Raw genomic sequence first — 22,931 nt, forward strand, 5'->3', positions numbered from 1 at the left:
AATCATTCGCCAAATCACTGAAACATATATTTTTCACCTATCTAATCAAGCCTTTTTTTGGGGGAAGCTGTCAGGCAATGAGGAATCCATTAAGTATAAAGTTTCTTAACACCAAGATTTTCATGAAAAATATAAAGTCCTCTTTCGGAAGGCTCTTCAATGTCGACGTAATATTCTTCCTGATGTCTTCAACATCCACAAAGCGTGTTCCTTTGATCACAGTTTTGAGTTTGGGAAACAAAAAGAAGTCTGCGGTGACCAAGTCAAGAGAGTGTGACCGAACATTCAACATGGATGTTGAAGACATCAGGAAGAACGCTACGTCGACATTGAAGAGCCTTCCGAAAGAGGACTTTAAAAGTTGTTTCCACAACTTATATAGCCGAGGACAGAAGTGTGTTATGGCCGATGGGGATTACTTCGAAACATATTAAAAGGTTACATTTTTGACATCATCTGTTCTGGTGTTATTAGAGCAGTCCTGGAAATTAATAGCCACATCTTGTTCATTTCTCTATTTTTCAACATAAGTGCCAAGTTTCTTTAAACACTTATCATACCTTAGAACTACATTTTGAATACCCTCTTCATTGAAACTTGCCACTTGCTCAGATAACTTAGAGGTCAAGAATGTTTTCACATCCTAGTCTAGACATTTCAAGAAATTTGTCTGAAAGAGTGCTTATAGTGAACTGTCTGTTCTCAAGAATTTTTGCTTCAAGTGAAGACAGGTTTCTTGTCAACAAAAAACATATCACTGACCATACCTCACACGTGGCAAGCAATTCGATAATCTTGAACATTTTAAAAAGACACAGAACAGACCGTACAGGTTACCCACACAGCTGCAACTGAGCACAGTTGTTTCCAAGGAATACAGAGACATGACACAAGCATTCGTTGCTACCTGCAAGACACATACTAGTGTATACAACAAAATGGCCCTTACTTAAAAAACATGCTATGTATTAGAATATCTTGAATTTTAATATAAGCTACATAATTATCTTCTTCACTATCTGCTTACAGGCACTTTTTTTTTAATTTGCTAAAGCAGTAGATCTTTATTTTTTGAATAATATCACTCCCTCTTATATTCCTTGAACCACCAGAAAACTATAGTTCATAAAGAAAATCTTAGAAATACATGAAAGTTATGGCCCAAAACTATTCAGAACTGAAATATACAGTTTTCTAGAATTAAATGTTAACTATGCAAATATGAAATGGTCTTCACACCAGATGGCAACAGGTTGCAAATTATCCTTTTCATACGGCATTATCAAGATGTTCTTCTGCAAGGAATGTAAGTATTTTATGTCATAGGTATTCCATACATCATTCTCAAGTCTTTCAAAGTGGCCCATTTAACATAAAAATTAATAGAACCTCTTAACATTATGGACAACAGTACACTTACATCATCTCAATATAAAAAGCATATAAAAGCAAGTGCTTCTAAACATATGCAGCTCATACTACTTTCGCCTAAGAACAAGTATAAGGGTTCATGCACAAGTAAACTGTGGTTTTCTGTCCAGATAAGTTTATACTTATTCTTTGTGACAAATGAAGGAATAAAGCTGAAATATTTTAAAATATTACATAAAGCTAAACAAATAACAGAGCTTTATTTCTACTTTAATCTACTTTAATAAGAGTCACATATTTAGACATAAAATAACCAGTATTACAAAGAAAACTCACCTGAGTTTCACATGCAGCAACAGCTTTATGCAACATAAATACAGCTTCCTCTATAGATTCTCCACATATCAGAATACCTCGGTTACGTAAAATCAGAACCTGAATTATGAAGCAGAATTATTTCTTCAGTTAATATACATACATAAATGAATCTGTAAATCAGGATTAAAATAATGGAAAAAAACTAAACTAACTTTGATAAAACTAAGAATGTGTCAAAAATCAAAAAATTCATAAATTCCTTCTGTTAACATATTGAAAAAGATTATGCTAGACAGACATCAAACACAATAAAAAGTGTCAAGTAAACACAACATTAAAATTATTTTAACAAAGAATAATATGAAACCTTATGCATGCTGTGTGAACTGAAAATACTAAAGAAATAGCAAAAATTTCTGCATAAGCATTTTTACAAGCAAAAAATCAAGCAGGTTGCAGAAACAAACACAGAAAAAGCTAAATATACTATTAACAATAGCAGTCTTGAACATAATCAACTAAAATGCATGGTCTCAAATGTTTTTCTTTCACATTAAATAGAAATATAACATAGGAATGAGGCTAAGTGCCTCTGCTGAATAAATGAAAAATTTAAGCAACACAGAAAAATAAAATGTGAAGCTTACATGTTTTAATAGCATGGTTATTAAACCATTCTGAAATCAGAAAATTACAGCAATGAAGATATATTTGCTTATATGAATAAAATTAATGATTGCATTTAGGCATGGCAATTAATAACTTATTAACAATTTTCCCTACTATATGCATGTTTCCCTAATGCGTGGAAAGTTATGTAACTATTTTGTCATGTTAAAACAAGTGAAAGTTTTAGAGAAAACTTTCATAGGAGACCTGCAAAGCAAGTGTGGCCCAATTCAAAATAAACAAAGGATAACCCACCTAAAACAACAAGAAGCCTGGCCATTCACTAGCAATGAGATAAACTAAAGAGGAACTCTGTGATTAGTCTTATCCATCTGGTTACAGGTTAACTAAAAAATTTTAAAATACAGTGGAACCTTGAGATATGAGCACCTCTATATACGAGCACTGACTCGAGTAACAAGCAGCGAGCCAGGCTGTTGGTATGTGTAGCGCGTTTCCCGATACGGCTCGACTTGGGGAACCCCTCATCAGATCACAAAGTATTCTTTGATGTACGTGTTTGTGCACTTATGAGGTAATTGTTTTTTACTTTTAATGAAAAAATAATTATTTCACGATGCCTTCCAAGAAGATTGTTGCCTCAGATACTGCTGCAAAGAAAAAGAAGGAAGCCATGGCCATTGAAATTAAGAAAGAAATGATAGATAAACATAAGCGTGGTGCAAGAGTGATAGAATTAGCAAAGACTTACAGCCATTCGACATCCGCGATCTGCACTGTTCTGAAGAAGAAGGAAGAAATTAAGAAACTTGATGTGGCCAAAGAAGTTACTGTTACATCAAAGCACAGTCCAAAACTCCTAGATGTTGAGAAGCTGTTGTTGATTTGGATTAATAAGAAGTAGTTAAAAGGAGATTTGGTGTCAGAACTATCATTTCCGCTAGAGGCTAAGAATTTGTACTTTGACCTTCTCCGAAAAACAACCAGGTACGTCAAGTGAAGATGAGATGGTAATGAGATTTTTGGGGGTGCGGAACAAACAGCATAACTGGATTTCTGCTATTTTCAACGGGGAAGTTTGTTTCTAGATACGAGAAATTCACTATATGAGCTCAATGCTGGAACCAATAAACTCGTATCTCAAGGTTTCACTGTACATATATTTTACATAAAAAAGAAATTAATAAATCTCTCAAATGAAATTCCACTGAATCCTGAAGTATTTTTATACTCTGCATTTTAATAATAAATTATGATCATTCCTGAAGAATTTTATGTAATTACTTTTCTTTCAAACTTTCTCTAGGAAGTACAATCTAACTTAAAACCAGAAAAAAAATGAAAATAGCTAAAATACTAACACTCAGATGTACCAATCAAGAATGTACCAAGCATATTTGATCCTTTCAAAAGATAGTGCTATATATTTTACACTTACTATATTTTAAATTAAGCACAGGAGAAAAGGGTAAAAATTATATAGAAAGAATGTCAAACCTTGTTATTAGATCACCTGGATATTAAGGCAACTTTTTTCTAATCCAAGCCAGTTCCTTTTTCATCGCTACATATTAGGTACGTGCAAAAATTCTATGCAAACTTGCAAATCAGATGATGTACATTACAGATGACTCTGAATGATAAGAATCTCTTACAAGCTAAGAATGGAACAATATAGCATATAATGGTACCAAGTTTATCACAGAAAATGATGTGTTTAGGAGTTTAAGGCAAACATATGATAATAAAATTAAAATTAACATGTTTTTCACATGTTTAATAGAAGCAATATACTGCAGTTGTAACTTGATGAACCATTTGACAAATGTACAGAGAAGATACAGTTGATAATATTACATGTTACTCTTGGTCTCAGAAGCTGTGGGATGAAGAAAGATAATGCCACTTTTGAGATGTCAATCAGAGGTTTCTTTGATGAAGGTCTGGACAAAGTCATGAAAGACTAAAGTACACATAGTATTTCACAACAAACAGAAAAAAATTTCGGCACACAGAAAGAATAGTCAAAAGATGGATGTAGCCACATTAGGTACATCACAAAGTTTAATCAATGAATTCAACATCAGTTTCCCGAGAAGCAGCAGCAGATGGGAATGATTCCTATGTTTGTTTAATCATTATAAAAGTGGGCTATATTTGGAATAAATTGTAATGGATGATGAAAAATGGATACTTCACTCTAATGTCAAGCACTGAAAGACTGTATGGCGAGTGTTCGTGCATCATCAACCTCAAAAAGAGAAGTGCATCCAAACAACATTTTGTTTAGTATAAGGTAGGATATCAACAGATTAATCTACTCAGATGTCATCAAACAATAAATGCAGACCATTGCTGTCAACATTTGGACAAACTAAGGGAAGAACTGATATATTTTAACAGCCAGCACTCATCAATTTAAAGATGTTACTTTTAATCAAGACAACACCAGACCTCATTTTATTTTAACCACCTGGAAAAAATTACAGGACATTACTTGATTGGAAAACATTATTTTAGCTATTCTTTCGACCTTACTCTAAAGATTACAATCTCATTAGATCATTACACAACACCTTCTTCCTTCAAATCTTTCAGAAGGTGAAAACAGGTAAAATTTTGAGGGAGAACACCCTAGGGGAGGACAGTCCGAGAGTCTCCCACCCCTCTTCGTCTGCCATTAATCTCTTGAGAAGACTTTTGGTTGACCATGTATTTTGGATGCTTCCTTGTACACAGACTTGTTGTTTATAAACATAAATGCCTTCTATGGAATTTAAGCCTGGGCCATTAACACGGCAGTCAGTGCTACTAACTGCTACACTGTTTTAAATATGATAAAAATAAAATGAATAATTAATGTGCATACTGTTGTGTGGATAAACTTAATAATGTACTATATACTGATACAAAACAAATAAATATAAACTGATTAAAAATTGCTTGAATCTACGTAAAAGTTCTACAAATATTTACAATAGATTAAGACACTTCAGATCAAATAAAACTTAATATGAAAAATTACACTAGAAATCAGGAGGTATGTAGAATGGAATCTGCATAATTTAAGTTTCATTAATTTAATAAACTTCATTTACTACTAGAAAACCATTCCTTTAGTAAAAACTAAAAGCTGTGAGATTCAGTGAAGTATCGGGAAACGTGACGTAAAACAGGATTGCTTTTAGTAAAACTGAAGAGTTAGCAGGTATGCATTATGAAGATCTGTTTAAAACTAAAATTCCATTAAACAAGATTTTTAACCTGAAAAGTAAATTGTGTAATAAAACTAAGAAATATGAAATTAAAATCATTTTCTTTTAATATACAATTTTATGCACGATATGTGAACATGGAAGTATTTCTGAGTATAGAGGTCCTTAGAACTATTTCCTTCCCTATACTAACAACACTTCATGTTCTTCTTACTTATTCCCTCCTAAGTTACAACAAATAAAGTAAACCTTAAGTACTTATTCCCTCCTACGTTACAACAAATAAAGTAAACCCTTAAGTACTTATTCCCACCCAAGTTACAACAAATAAAACATAAAGGTACTTTCTGATTATCTGCATCCCCATCAAAAAGTTGCACAGAGGGAACTTTTGAGAGAAATGTTTGTTTGGGTACTTTTGCGTGTATTACCTACGCACAGTGCACCAAGCATGATAATTGTCCAAGAGCAGTTAAAATTTAAATGCACTCCATGTAATAAAAAGAGTGCAAATTCTTGATTTTCATTAAAATTTATTTTTTGAAATCCATGTATTATCAAACACATATGTGTTATGTGCACATATGGATTGCCATATGAAATACTTTTTGGCGACATCATATATTGCCTAACTGACACTTTTTCATGGCTTTTTAGTGGAGGTTCAGATAATCGGAAAATATCAAATACATTCCAGGTAGTCTTTAAACACAATACCTTATTTACTGGTCCCAAACTACGAGCAATTAGCTCCCGGTCGGTCTGATCTGATGGCACGCCATGGAAATCACAATAACTAATTTCACCAAGGATTGCTGCTTCTTGACTAATAGGCAATAGTCCACATTTAGTAGCAGAAACCTATACAATGAAGGAAATTGTTAAAAATGACAAATCAGGGGTGCAGCAAGAAATTAAATATGCATGCACATTAATGCATATTAATGCATATTATGCATGCACATTAATACATTAATGCATCATGCCAAGCCTATTCAGTTACCAATAATTGCTACAGCATTTAGTTGTCACCAATTTGGACAGTGGTTGATTAAATTACTAAGATGAATGGTGGCAGTACATCCTAGAATGTATTCATGTTCATTATTTATACTTTATAACCTTCGTGAATTTGGATACCCTATCATTTTATATCTTAATGTATTCTGGACACATTTTATTTTCACTATTAAAATTATTGTTTGATTTCATATTTAAAGCTTCTTAATGTTTGCCTGTTCTTTTTGATGAAAATAATTCCAAAATAAAATAGACCAATTAAATTATTTTTTATGGCACAGAAAATAACCATTTTCTGCCAGTAATGATTATAAGTATGTGATTTACCACTTTTATTTAGTTATTTAATTTTTAGATAATGGGACAAAATTGGTAATTATTTTAATAATTTCTCCTTCTGTCACTTTATTACACATTTGAATTCAAAAATAGCATAGTGGTGCCATCTAAGATATCAATAACTAATTAAATGTGGTAGACTGTGCAATAATCATTAGCTTTTGTTTAAGAGGAATGCCTCTATGGAAAATTTTCTAAACAAACCAACTCATGTTAAATATTAAGAAAACTATGAAGATCCTATGCAGCCACCTCAGTCACTAGGAATAATTGATAAACACCCACATTAATCTTTTATTACATTATCTACTTGACATTAATGTGACATGGCTTAAATATGACCTGTTGGTTGGTTGGTAAACTGATTAGAACAAAGCACACACTATTTATCTACATCTGGTAAGGGATGCCATCATGGAAGAATTTCTAAGAGAAAACTGTTTATATTATGCAATTCATGGCAAAATCTCCATGCAGCCAGCTCATTCACTTGAAACCAAAACTCAGTTGATAAACTTCCCATTATTTGTTTCTAAATGTATAAGAATAAATATTCCAAAAATATTTCTCAGATAACAAACAACATCCAGAAATGAACATACAATCCAATAAGAAATGATTTTTAAATGCATTTTGAGGTAACCTAAAAGTAACACTTGGAGACCTGATATCATGATTTTAATATTCTCATTGTTTTCGAGTCTATATTTCATGGAAGAGTGGTTGTCACAGCCTCAAAGAGGCTGGACACCACTTCCCACACCAAATTTGAGGAACAGCACCCTGGTGAGTGGTCTGAGGATCTCCCACCCCTCTCCCATACAATCAAACCAGACAAGAAGACTTTGACTCACCACAGTCTGCCCCTATGCCACAAAGACGCTATACATTTACAGACATCCATGCCTTCTCTGGGATTCAAGCCTTGTCCCCAGTAGTCAGAGTCACTAACCACTATCCCATCTGGGCAGCTCATTGTTTACTACTCCCACTGATAAATGAAGGTAACAAGTGACCGTGAATTTGGCTTGAAGAAAATGATGACAGAATTGCTTTGTGGCAAGGATGAATTACTAAAACACTATGACTTTAGCTAGAAAGTACTAAAAGTTTCATAAACAGCAATAAAAATTGACTGTGGATGAATTACCTTCAGAGAAACAGGAAGAAAGGGGCAAACAGGACAAAACAGGAAACAGAGCGAAAGTTTTAAAGTCAACTTATTGTAATTAAGTAAACAAACTAGAAATTTTATTCTCCTTCATCATTAGGTTCTCAAAGTCATACTAGAAAATGACTTTATATCATAATGAAGTAGTTATAGTAAACTTTTTACAGGAGTATGAACTCTACATAGGAACTAGGTTGTGGCAGTAATAAAAGAAATTTCAATATGGTTGTCTCCACTCATTTTACTGCTCACAGATAAATACCTATTAAAGTAATCAATTCTTCAAATCAGCATTAGATGCAAATATGGCTAAATAACTAGTTGGACAGATATTAAAAATTTATGGATTTTAGTACATAAACTTGCATAAAGTGACTAGAACATAAGTAAATACAGTTCATTAATACTTACAGCTATACAGGGAGGATGGTGGACTTGAATAATACATTTCAAATCAGGCCTAGCTGCATGTATAGCTGAATGAAGAGCAAAGGCTGCACGGCTGAAAGTATAGTTTGTGGTGCCAGGGTCAATTACATTGCCTTGCATGTCTACTTTCAATAATGAAGATGCAGTGATTTCATGGTATTGCAATCCATACGGATGTAACAGAAAATGTTCTTGATCTTGACTTACACGAACCTAGAATAAATAATGCAAATAAAATGAAAATTAAAAACACTTAGCAAAGATTTAAAAAATAAAGAATAATTTTCACATTAGTTATTAACAATGATTTAAAGATTTTAATTAAAGGGATTTTTTTTTTTTTTTTTTTTTTTTTTTGTTTGTTTGTTTAATTTTTACAAAATATTTTGTAAAAATTAAACAGAAGCTTGAAGCCTACTTTTATCGAACAGAAACTGATTTATTCTTCCTATTTGTGATTTTTTTCTATACATTAGGTTAGGTATGTAATAATTGTATGAAGCCAAATTTAGATACCAATTTATTAAGAGTCAGATTATGTGAAAATTATATACATAAAAACTGGAACAGGTAAAGTATTTAATCTTTTCCTTTGAATAAAAAGGATACTTTTTGATTATTTCCATCACTGGTTTTAATATTTGATAGAACTGCCTTGTTACTTTCTCGTACAAAGTAAAAAGGAAGTATTGTAATGAGAAACAATTTTGGGTATCATATTTCAACGAAAATATCCATTTTGACCGCTATCGAATGCAATTTAACGATGTTTTTGGGTGACATCTATACGTAAGGGCAGAATAAAAGACTCCCCCCCTCCAAAAAAAATTTTTTTAAACTGATTTAAAATGAATTCTGAAGAGATTTTTTTTGCGGCGTACGTACGTATCTCGCATAACTCAAAAACGAGTAGCCTCAGAATGTTGAAATTTTGTGTACAGGACTGCTATAACATGTAGATGTGCACCTCCCATTCTGATTGCAATTGGCAGTACCAAAAGTATATATATATTCACTCTATTACTCAGCTCAATGAGCTCAGTTTTTTTATTCTTATATGTTTGTAAATTGTACACTTTTTGCTTTAAAATGATTGAATTATGTTGTTCTGGTTAAGATTTTTATGCCTATAGTTAACCTGCATGCAATAATTAAGTGTGGCTAACCCTAATTTATGATTACCATGGAAGCCATGTTTGTTTACATTTGAAACTTAGCAGAATAGTGTACTTGTTGCCAGTCTAGAGAAACTAAGCTTCGCAGCAGCAAAGTAACGGCTTCTTTAATTATTGCGAATTAAATTATGCTTAATTCATTCTGGAATTATCATTTAAGCTATTAGCTTGCTTTTGCGTAGAAACTGCAATTTGAATTGTAAAAATTGTTTTTTTATAACTGTTTTAACTGTGCTAGGTGTTTTATGTTTTTCTGTATCTTCCAAATTTTAATGATAATATTTTGAATTTTTATGTATTTTTGCCTTGCCGCGAAGTGAGAACTGAATTAATTAGTAGTGCATGCATATTATGTAAGTGGCGCTGAATCATTTGTGGAAAACCGTTTCGTTTTTATTTGTTTAATTTCTTTTATACATCGTTTTAGATTTAGTATAGTATTTGAATAGAACTTGTGGTAATTCTTCGAATGATATAATTTTTGTGCTCTCTGAGTTATAAAATGAATGAGATGTAAATGCTACTGCGTGAACCTAGAGCCGAAGTGTCGCTACGGTAAATAAATATAGTGAATTTTAAAGAGTTAACTATCCACAAAGCAGATTTAATTAAAAATTCATTAACTGCTAATTCAATATGTTTAAATGAAATGCAGCAAAATTGTGTATAATTTAATATTCAGTACAAGGAAGTCATGGTGTACACATCAGATTTTTTTTAAATATATTTTCGAGGTTCATATGCAACAATAACCCCAACCCACACATGCATATCACACAGGTGCATTTACATTATCATCATTTCTCTGAAAAGTATCTATCAGCTATTGTTCTTCTTATGAAGTTCCCCCACCTCTGTAAAATGCTTCTTATTACAATCAAATACCAAAAATCAGCCAACCTGAAATCTGCACTACCTCTCAAAATATAAACATTTAGTTCATAGGTTCCAGAAACTGCAACATGGACTACGGAATATTGAAGAAAAAATACTTACTGGATAATGACGTCATAATTACCGAATAATAATGAGTCATAACGGAAATACCAAATTATTGACATCATGATAAGAGTTTTTTTCCTCCAATCTGCATCGAGGTAAAAAAGCAGACTATTAACTCAACTCTTCTTTCTTTCAAGTTCATGCCTCACTTTGTTGTACTTTCTGAGCTTTGTTATTTCACGAGATTGTTTAGTGAAGAGATTGTTAGTTTTTATCCGCATATTTTGTGGATAAATTAAGAATATTTTTAATTTCAGTGCTTTTTAATACAATGACAGATAAGAAACGCACTCGCAATTTTACTGCTTGCAACGTTGAAAAACATAAACACATTGCATTGACGGTAATGAAAAAAGTGGAAATTCTGCTAAAGATGCAGGCAGGTGCTATTGGCTCGGTTTATAACAGAATCGTATGGAATTGCCACACGGACTGTGTATGATATACACAATAAAGAAAAGCTGTTGAAATTTTACAGCAACAGTGATTCTAACACCGGAATCTGAAACCGGAAATCTTTACATGAGACGAAATCAGCAAACCTCGATGCTGTCTTGTGCGAGTGGTTCCTATTACAGAAAGCGAGTGATAGGGTGATGGGGTACCTATTTCAGGACTACTCCTGAGAGAAAAGGGGAAGCAGATTCATGCTGATTTAAAAATAGAGGGGCCTAATGTAAATGAACAATATAATCAGTTTATATATGTAACAATAATTAATGTCATATAATTAATTATTGTATTAATGCATATAATAATTTAATTAAATGTATCTAATACACCTTATTTATTTTGCACTTTTAGTCTGAATATTATCTTTTCTGTCTGAAATCTGCAAAATCCTAAAATCCGCACAACCTCTGGTCCCAAGAGTTGCAGATTTCTGGACTTCTACTGTATTATTACTTATGACTAGACATATGAGCCATAAGCATATTCAAACAAACATTATTTTATCAGGTAACATATGAAACATAGTATATTTTAACAAACATTTTTTTATCAGGTGCCATATGAACCACAGGATATCCACACAAACATTTTTTATCAGCTAACGAAGTCAGAAATCACTTGGTAATATTTAGTGGGTGGGGGGTGGAGACAATCAGAAAGTACCATAAAAATTCAGAGGAAATTATTTGGATAACCTACACCAGGGATTGGCAAACTATGGCTCACTGTATGTTTTAATCTGGTCCCTGGCTTAATACTGTTTTTTACTTGAAAAAATTTTGAATAAATCCTCGATGTATCATTCAAAAGTAACAATTTAGGCCAACATTCGAGTTGAGAAATTGGGAGTAATGATCACACATCAGGTTACACATCAGCATTTTGCCGTTTGACATTACTATTGAACAAATTTTATCACTTTAGTCAGTTTTCCTTTACAGGCATATGCGGTATTTATTATCTGTTACAGTTACTAATGCTCGCTTCATTTCAGTTTATTTATTACCCATAACTGTCAAATGTTGTACTTTAAAAGCACAGTGTTTTGGTCTTAGAATTCGGTATGCCAAACAGAAAGCGAGTGAAATTTCCCACGTCCTGTTTGTTTGGTTCATCATATAATATCACCTTACAGTTCATATGTCCTTTGTGCTTTAAGAAATGATAATACAGCAGTTACTAATTCAATTTAAACTCATTTATTAAATGAAACAGACACTATTTGCCCATAGTGAATTATTTAAATCACAGTTGCTTGTGGCAGCCAAAGACATGTGCCCAAAGAAACTGCATTTGTTTCGAACTGTCAATAATTCTGCCAGAAAATTGTTACAAGAGCTAAGTAAGTTAGGATCCACATCAAGAATCACATCAAGACAAGGCAAAAAAATTCAAGTTGTTTTCATTGGTTACTGATAAGTCAACAAACATTATTTATACAGCCCAAATGCTGCTGTTTATCTGAGAGGTTAATACTAAGCTTGAGATGATTAAAGAATTAGCTTTTACGATTAGACTGCATGAAACAATTACAGGCAAAAATATTCAAGGAAGTCAAGAAATCATTAACATAATACAATTTATAAAGAAATGAGTTGATTGCATCAGAACTCATGGTGATAAAAAAAAGTATGGAATGGGGAAAGGTTTACACAATTACGGCAAAGCCTCGAGGGCTATCTTCCTAAGGAAAGTGGTGCCTTCAAGGAGGATTTTCCAAGGGAAAGTAGCTTGTATACATGTTACACATCGGGAAACATAAAAATGCTCATGCAGCCAGCCCGTTCATAGATTCGAACCTCGGACTGAACTACCAGCGTTCAGCGACTTTACCACATGGATGCTAGTCAGCCTGAAACGGGGGAAAATTAACTGGACAAATTTTTAAGGCTTACAAAGAAGCTAAATGTTCAAAACCTCCGGTAGTTCACTGTGTTATTTACCACTGACCTCATTCTGCAAAATACGTCAATCTATCATGTGCTACTGAACAAGTTTGTCAGCAATTAATTTTATTTGCTCTCATAGTCTTTACTGTTTTCAGTAGAGATTGATGTTAAATATTCTGATTTATCTTGCTATATAGCAGTTCCATGAATCAGCAATGATTTATTGAGATTTTTTTTTTAGTTAAGACAAGTAAGACAAATTTTTTTAAATAATAAAAACTGTCCACCACCACTTTTTTATCGAACAATGAAAGGCTATGGAAATTAGCATAGCTAACATTGTGTTATATCTTAACAAAATTTAACTCTGAATTACAGGAAAAAGCAATGTTCACATGTGAAACAGAAGAATAGAATTAGAAAATAAAAACAATACACTTTTGACAAATGGCTACGCATTGGAAATCTATAATGCATTATGATGTGTAAGATAAATTACAGATCATGCTTTGCACACCAGTAAATCTTGACAAAACATATGGTTGATAAATACTGCTTCAATTATCTTTTTATTCTTTAATTCGCTGTTTTTATTGAATCATTATGCAGATTTCACTAGCCAGAATATGATTTTATATATTAAATGAAAACAATAATGCCTCATCAAAGTATTAATAAAAAAGAAAACACAGATACCTCTGTTAATAATTTTGACTACTATATGCCCCTGAATATTCAGTATGAAAAAACTTAATAGATTTCCTTTTTAGATAGTTTTACAATAAGTAGTATACTAGTTATTATAAAACATATGTTTCTGCTATAAAATAAATAGAAATTCCTTGGCAGCATATTTTCAACATTAAATAAGTATGTACTGAATTTTCTCATGAAAGGTATGTTAGGCAAAAATAAAAAATATAAGTAATTTGTCATTTCAATTAGATTGCACAAATAAAATCTTAAACAAAATCAGAAATCCTTTACTAATTCAAATCAGATTGGTGCCTTTCAAAAGAAAGCAATTAATTAGACGTCACATTGACAGATAGACAGACGTTGAGTACACATGGGTAAAACAAGAAATATGAAAACAAAATTATAATGCTCATGGAAATGTATTAGGTTCAAAGACAATGATACTCAAATTATTGACTGAGACTACTGCAAACTGTCACTTGTTTGTACTAGTGAAAATTCAGATGTTTAAAACTGTCTCTTAATAAAATTAAATCTTCATTACAGTTTTGAAGAAATTTCATTATTTTATGAAAGTAAACCAATTTATATATTTAAATTTTATTTAAAAGAGGATGAAATATATAATTTGAAGCTAGAAGGAAAAAAATAAACTAATAAAAGAAATAAGCATGAACTCATTGCCAGCAAATTTCATGGGTTGTTTAATTAATCAACTGAAGTAAAGCAGAAGGGTTATAGATTAACCTAGTGGAAAAAACTAAGAAAAACTTATTTGTATTTACAAATATATATTTATTACAAATTTTTATATTTTTTATTATATTTGGAAAGCCATGAAAATACCCAGCAGCTTATCCCATTAGCCAAGGTCTGAACTTGGATCAAACTATCAATTTGTTTTACCCATTTAGTCACTGTTGTGCTACTTAATAAGAAGAAAGAGCAAGTACAGAAAAAGCTACTATAAATTTAGCTACTACCAATTTAGCTCGCTGTAATCTAAATAACCAGACCTTTAAACTCCCTACAGTACCTCTGGGATTGCCCAACTAAATCAATATGGAATCTACATCTCAAACCCTGCTTTGTTTTTTAATTTCAATGCATTCAGATTTTTATAACAATCAACCAGAGTCCAATTGTATCACTCATTGTGGCATCTGGCTACTGCTCATTCTGCTAGAGAAGATTACTGTAGTTTCATATTACAGCCAAAAGTCGTTAATTCAGACACCCATAATCCGGAATGATCTATAATCCGGACCTCAAAGCTAAAATCTCTCTGCGCATGCGCCGCGTTGATGCATGCGCATAGGCATTTTACGCGTGCGCGCATGACATTTACGACTGCGCATATGCGTTTGCACAAGCACAGAATAAGTTTTCGCGTGCGCGTTTAATGTATAACGGATGGTATAAGCTCTAATTATCTATTTCAGTTAATGTTGATGATTGCGTTGTTCCTTAATCTTGGAATTGGATCCGACTTATTATTTTTTGCAGACTGTAAGAGCAATTTTATAAAAGTAAGCTTGAACTTTCGATTATGTCAAATAGAATTTCCGATGCTGGAGCTCCCAAAGGATCTAGAAAACGAAAGTATGTTTCGATGTCCATCAAACAAAAAACGAATTGCTACAAAAAATGGATAAAGCCATATCCTTTGTTTATCTAACCGTTCGGAAATCTGTTTATCAATTTCACGCTGCTCTACGCGGGGGAGGGACGTCGCGGCGCGCAATGAACTGGAAGTTGATCTGTCAGCACTATCGTTATCTTCAGGGCAGATGTTTTTATTTTATTCGGCTTATAACTCCTTACTAAATGTAGTATTTAATCTCGATGTACTCCGTCTTTGATATGATTTAAATCAAATTCCTCGTCATTATAAATATCACGAATACAAATCAAATAGTTTTCTGGTTGCAATTTTCTAATTTCGGCTATGCGTAAGGTATGCTTTACGCATGCGTGCGTTGAAAGAAATGTTTAATAAAGTAAACAAATAAATATTAAGCTTCTTTTTTTGTAAATTTTGATACCCTTTAGATCACAATTGCTCATTATTTTATAAATTACGGTTTCATATTTTTAATTTTATAATATCTGCATGCCATCTTACCAGATTTAAACTGCTGATCTATAATCCGGAAAAATCGATAATCCGGAATCGCCGAAGTCCCGACGAGTCCGGATTAAAGACTTTTGACTGTAATAGAAACAGATGGTTATTAATATGAGTATATCCTGTAAAATAATCTTAAAGTTGGACAGCTCTAATTTTAAAAATTAACACTTACATTAAAAACAAAAATTTTAAAAAACTTTTCATACTCACGGTAATATTGTTGAACATGCTCTCTGCCCATCCATATAGATCAATTAACCTGTATACTGCAGCCAGTTTAGCTCGCTGTACTTTTTCTCCTTTTGCATACCGTAGGCCATCAATTCCACGGATGTCATTTATAGGAATAACACAGACACCAGACCTAACAGTTGAGCTATTTGTGCGAGAAGTATGTGGCAGTAGCAGCTCTGTTACTTGTTGTAGGGCAGCCAAATTAGCTTGTGCATGTCCCTCGCTCATTTGAGACTCAATTATACGCTCCAGTTCTTCACGAAATACTTGACTGAAAAACAATAAAATATTTGATAACACTCTCTGCGCATTTTACTTTTCCTGTATTTTAATTCCTTAAAAGCAACTTTATATGCAGAATGCTTTTGCATTCAATGTATCAAAGATCACAAGAAGATATGACAAGAGTTTGAATTCCAGTCATTAAATCACTAACTGAACTTGTATATACAAATATTATAGAAAATGACAGTTTTCCAGGCAAAATGGGAGGAATCAATAACAAGAATTTAACACTTATTTGCATTTCATGCAAATGATGCAGTAAATAAAAATATTTTAAAAAAATTCACAGGAAGAAAAACTGGTTGTTGTTACTGATCCTAACTGGATAGCAATTAGGCTGTGCATAATTTTTATCATTAGGTTATTGTGAACCTGACCCTGATAAGTACTGTGACGTCGTGGATGCTTCAGTGGGAACGGAATCAACACTGATAGTGGTGATGCATCACTTTTTAATAACACAACATATCACAGATACAACATTAATACATTTAGAAAACTTTAGTAGATATCCGAGCTGGTGACACGATCAGAGACGTTAACGAAGATGGTACTCGTCATCACTCGACAAACAGAGTCTCCACACCTCAGCTCGCTGGCGGAGCTTCCCAAAACTCTCTCTCTCAGGCGTCTCACAGAAATCTCATCTCTTTACGCATGCGTATTCCTCAGTTAAGTCATTGCCATTCACAGTTCTTTAAAATAGGCGTTAAAATGAATTACAGTACTCGTAATGTGAGGAGTTTGCTAACGACGCTCTCTCTAGTCAAGAGCATCATAGGTCTTTCTAGTAGAGTTCAGGAGCGTTCTTTACAGACTAACTCCTTCCGCCTCCAGATTTTGTTTTCCTCGGACACAGAGGAAACAAAACGTTTTTTTAAGTTCCTACGTGATAGAATACAAGTTCAGGCAGGCGTTCGCTACAAACAAACACCTTTTGCCTCCAGTTTTTGTTTTCTTCGGACACAGGAGAAGTAAACCTTCACAGTTCGCAGTTTCTGGTTTCAATAGAGATTGTTCAACATTTTACCAGTAAATTCTAAACCACACTGTTACAAAGGTTCTCCACTCTCATAACCAGGCCATCATAAAAAAAAACACATTTAAAAATACACATACAATATATGAAAAACCAAAACAAAAAGTTTTCTCTGTAAGAATAAAGCTAACAATTTACTATATAGTATGAATTTTAAAAAAAAAATACAATATACATAATCAAATAACAAGACAACTTAAAAGAAATGATACTAGTCTATTTAACTGGCATATACAGAGTTTCTACTTAAGCAGTCTACATTTAAGTTGTCACTTCCCTTTTTATGATGTATCGTAAAATTATAAGATTGCAAGGCTAAGGCCCAGCGTAATAATCGACCATTTCTACCTGCATTATCTTTTAGCCATACTAGGGGATTATGGTCCGTTTGAATTGAAAATTTAGTCTGCCCATCTATATACCCTTTCAGTTTTTTTATTCCATACAGAATTGTGGCACACTCTTTTTCAGTGGTGGAATACTTCCGCTCACTATCAGTAAATTTTTTACTGAGATACAATATGGGATGTTCTTCTCCTTTATCATCTTTTTAGGCTAAAACAACACCATATCCTTGATCTGATGCGTCTGTCTGTAGTATAAATGGTTTAGAAAAATCGGGTGCATGTAGCACAGGCCTACTAGATAGCTTTTCTTTTAACGATTTGAATGATTCATTACATTCATCATTCCAAACAATTTTACTCTTTTTGTTATTCCCTTTTAACAAATCTGTCAAAGGTGCGGCTATAGCAGAAAACATAGGTTATATTGTCTGTAGTATCCAGCTAACCCTAAGAAAGCTCTAATCTCAGTTTTAGTTGTGGGAACAGGAAAATTTTGAATCGATTCTATTTTTAGTTCTGCTGGAGAACGTTTTCCTCGACCTACTATGTGACCGAGATATTGCACTTCTTCTTGTGCAAACTTGCACTTAGAGGGTTTAATAGTTAAATTGGCTTTTCTTATTCTTTCTAAAATTTCATGTAAATGTTGTAAATGTTCCTCCCACGTTTCAGAAAAAATAGCAATATCATCTAAATAAGGGGTCGCATATTTCTCACATCCGCACAATATTTCGCTCATCATTTTACTAAAATAATAAGGAGCATTTTTAAGCCCAAATGGCATTCGCAATGGCCTATATACGCCAAAATTTGTAGCAAATGCAGCGATTTTCTGAGCCCTAGGGGTCAGCGGAATTTGCCAATAACCTTTAGTTAAGTCTATCAAGGTGATAAATTTGGCTGCTGTAACAGTTTCAACACGTTGCTCTATATTGGGGATTGGGTAGAACTCAGTACGCGTTATTTCGTTTAACTTTCTGTAATCAATACACGGCCATGGATCCCTACCTGGTGCTTCAACAAGGATCATGGGTGAAGTATACTCAGAGGGTCCTGGTTCAATAATCTTGTATTTTAACATTTTTTCAATCTCGACTTTAAGAATTTCGTTCTGTCGATTTGTCATTCTATAAGGCTTATGCTGTACGCGTTTGTCACTGATTAGTTCGATATCATGTTCGACTAAATTTGTTTTCCCTGGAATATTCGAAAATATAGCAGAAAACTTTACCAACAACTTTCCCAACTGCAGGATTTGTTCATCACTAAGTCTTTTTTTATGATTATCTTTTGCTATTATTTCATTAAAATCAAACACATTGGGGTCGGTTTACATATAAGGAAAATCCTCCTCTAATTCCGAGGGTTCAATTATCTCCTCGTTGTCAAGGAGCACCATATTCAAAAGTTCAGGTCTCTTATGATAAGGTTTTAACATATTGATGTGATACACTTTATTCCCTTCCTGATTCCCTTCAAAACTAACCACATAGTTTGTTTCTGATAATCTTTTCTCTATTTTTCCCGGCCCTTTCCATTGAGGAGCGAGTTTATGGGGTTGGTTCACTGCTAATACTAATACAGAATCTCCTTGCTGGAATTCCCTTTTCATGGCATTTTTGTCATACCATTTCTTCCTTTTGTCTCTCACCTCTTCCATTTTCTCTGTAGCTAATTCTCTACTTTTCTTTAACCTATTGATTAATTCGAAAACATATTCTATTACGGTATCTTCTTTTTCCTGAGGATCTAACCATTTCTCATACAATAATGCGACAGGTGTTCTGAGGTTGGTCCCGTACACTAATTCAGCTGGACTAAATCCTGTACTATCATGCATTACTGTTCGCAGGGCAAAGAGAGCGGCAGGTAATTGTACTTATCAATTTGGGGCAGCTTCAATACATAATACCTTTAAGACCCTTTTTATTGACCTATGGAACCGTTCTACAGGATTGCTCTGGGGGTGGTAAACCGAACTTCTGGAAATTTTTATACCAAACCTCTTCAAAAATTCAACGGTTAAGCGACTCATGAAAGATTTTCCTTGATCAGTTTGAACCTCCCTTGGAAAACCCATCCGACTAAATACCTGCAAGAGTGCACTTACAACAGATTTCGACGTTATATCCGGTACCGGGACGGCGTCAGGATATTTAGATGCTAAGCACATAACTGTAATAAGATATTTATTACCTTCAGTAGATGTAGGCATAGGCCCGCAAGCATCTACATTAACCTTACTAAAGACTTCCGATATCACAGGTACTATTACCAACGGTGCCTTCTTTTTGTCATTTGTTTTTCCTACACGTTGACAGGAGTCGCATGTTTTAACGAATTCCTCAATGTCTTTATAACAAATTGGCCAGAAAAAATGTCTTAGTAACCGGTCTTTTGTTTTCAGAACTCCTAAGTGACCTGAAGTTCCTTCATGACAAATTGCTTTAATTTGCTCTCTGAGGTTTTCTGGAACAACAATTAAATGTTCTTCTCCTCCTAACTTATTTACCTTCTTTTTTACTAAAACCCCATTTTTAATCCCATAACTTGTTTTACTTCCGCTTTTTACTAGTTCTAATAAAGGGGCAAGTTCTTTACTTTTTTGTTGTTCATCAATGAAAGTACTTGAGTCAATTTGAATTGCAGGACTTGTGGGGATACAAAGGTCGACAGGAGGCAATATCTCTCCGTTTTCTGACCTCTCATGAGCATCGTCCTCCTCTTCCAATTCTAACTCATTCTGCTCAGAATTTTGATTCGTCTCACATAAATTTTCCGCTTCCTTAAATTGTCGTGCTTGAGATCAAGTAACGACCGCATTAACATTACCGACATACGACGAATAATTTTTCTCAATTCCTCTGAGAAGAGCCGCTGTCTGGTTGCCTAATATATATCGTCCTTGGTCTAAGTGGTCTCCTATAACAGCTGCTTTAGTGGTTACTGTACCCAAATCGCATTCAATATCTACTTCAGCAACAGGTAAACAAGTCATATGATCATCCAACAAATGTCGAACCCACACGTGTTCTCCCTTCATTCGATCTATGTCTACATATTTCTGACAAATAATATCTACCGTTGCTCCTGTATCTCTTAGAATAGGTACTTCAAAACCATTTACTCTTACATTTAACGTATAGGGATCTAACAGATTCTTCTCTGATCTCCCGCTTATCTGATACAAATCTGCCTTTTGGGTTTTAAAATTAGGGCACTGAGGACGTAAATGGTCAAAAGATCCACATTCATAGCACTGGAGTCTTTTTCTCCTATCAAAATTCGAGTCTGACTTTTTCCCAACATTGCGTGCATCATCATCTTTTTTAAATTGTGTACCTTGAGGGTTTTTTCTATTTTTGAAAACGTTACCAGTGGACTGAAAAACAGCCATTTGTCTACCTGATATTTTCGTTTTCATTTCCCCCAATTTCGTTTTCCCAACCATCGTCTTTTTCGCATCTTCAAATTCCTCTATTTTACCCACCAACTGTTTTGGTGAAGTGATCGTGACCCATTCATCTATAAAATGTTCCTTAAACTCATTAGGCGTGCGCCTTTTAATCTGATCTACCAACATTAAATCCTTGAGTTGCTCAAATGTTTCGATTTTTAATCCCTTGAGCCACCCATCTAAAAATGTTTTAATTTCGTGATAAAAATCGTACCACGTAGCATCCGGACTTTTCTGAGTCTTAACAAGAAGTTGCCGAAACTTCTCAGCACTTAACTTAAATCTTTTAAGTAGTAATTCTTTAATATGTTGGTAATCTCTAGCCTGTTCTTCAGGCTAACTAGCAATTATATTATTTACCTCAACCGGAAGGACACCAATGAGATATGACACCCATTGATCCGTGGGCAATTTTAGAACTTTAGCTTGCCTCTCAAAAAGTTCTAAGAATAAACTGATATCATCAGTTTTTAAATTAAACTTGGGCATAAGTTTCTGAAAATTCTGATTAAATACCGTTTCACCTCTAGGTTTAGCAGATTCAGTGTTCTGTTTTGCTTTAAGGCATTCTAGTTCTAACTGTTGCTTTTCAATTTCTTTATTTTGTTGTAGTATCTGAAATTCCCTCTCCCTAGCTTCCTGTTCTAACTGTAATTCTTTCACTCTTGTCTGCTTCTCTAAGTTTTCCTTTTCTATCCTATCAGTCATAATACTTTCTAACAAATTTTTAACAAATTCTTCCTCATAATTTTTACTATTCGTTATTAAATGTTTTAAATCTATTACTTTCATATCTTCTAAAGCTATTTCCCCAAGTTCTGAAGGGACAAGGAATAGATCCCTTTTCTTAGCTTTCCCCAAAAATGCCATTTTCGCAAAAGTAATTGTTCAAAACAAATAACTCAAATAGTTATTCACAAGTAATACACATAAAAATATATCAGAGATATAAAAAACACTAACTTTTCTTCTTTCTTACAAAATTAGGCAAATGAAAATAAAAGGTTAATAAAAGCATTAATCACTGTGGATTTATTTCCATTCAAACATTAAAATGAATAAACAACCTTACTGAATACTTCCTATAAAAAATTAATAACAAATTCTTTTCATTTAGTACAGCCAGACAGAAAAAAAAAAAAAAAACCATAGTGGCGCCAATAAATATAAACACCTTTAATTAACTATCGTTTTCATGACAGCTACTTCGGTTGGCAATCCATATGGCCAACGCAATTACTAGGTAAATTCAATAGGCGCAGGTTTAAATCAGAACACTATTAGAACATTTCTTTACTGCTCAAAGCTTTAATTTTAAAAATGAAATGATAGAATTTAACATTCTACTTATCAGAAAATACACATCATATTAAAATACAGCACTGGTGTGCTTTCATGAGAAAACCAAAGTAACAAGTTTTTAATATATTCAACAACTTATTTCTTTCACAAGAATTTAACATAAATTTTCTTCTAATGACTTAGAAATGAAAATTGCAATATTGCACTGATGTGCTTTCACATATACACAAAATAAACAGTTCAGATTCTATCACACCAATTTATAAGGAAACGTTAAACATAAATACACTGATGTGCTGTTTATTTACGGGAATGGATTTTCGCCATTATCATACAAAGGAAAAATATCTCGTTAGATATATAAATGCAACACTTTGATTGTTTTAAAACTTTTATGCACTGACGTGCTATAAAATGCACTGATG

General features: G+C 33.3%; 1 protein-coding gene across 3 annotated transcripts in view; it reads right to left on the reverse strand.

Moving 5' to 3' along the window:
- Nucleotides 1-22,931, reverse strand: part of LOC118190579 (protein hu-li tai shao-like) — a 152,290-nt gene that overhangs the window by 53,382 nt on the left and 75,977 nt on the right. For all 3 annotated transcript variants that reach the window (XM_085827293.1, XM_085827292.1, XM_085827291.1), the window contains exons 3-6: nt 16,053-16,347; nt 8,476-8,706; nt 6,252-6,395; nt 1,708-1,806 (exon numbers count right to left, since the gene is read on the reverse strand). In XM_085827293.1, coding sequence (XP_085683419.1) covers nt 1,708-1,806; nt 6,252-6,395; nt 8,476-8,706; nt 16,053-16,347 — 769 coding nt within the window. The remainder of the gene's footprint in view (nt 1-1,707; nt 1,807-6,251; nt 6,396-8,475; nt 8,707-16,052; nt 16,348-22,931) is intronic.

Source organism: Stegodyphus dumicola, chromosome 11 (assembly GCF_044657685.1).
Source record: "Stegodyphus dumicola isolate Sdum_Otavi_A_Nest chromosome 11, ASM4465768v1".
Classification (NCBI taxonomy): domain Eukaryota; kingdom Metazoa; phylum Arthropoda; class Arachnida; order Araneae; family Eresidae; genus Stegodyphus; species Stegodyphus dumicola.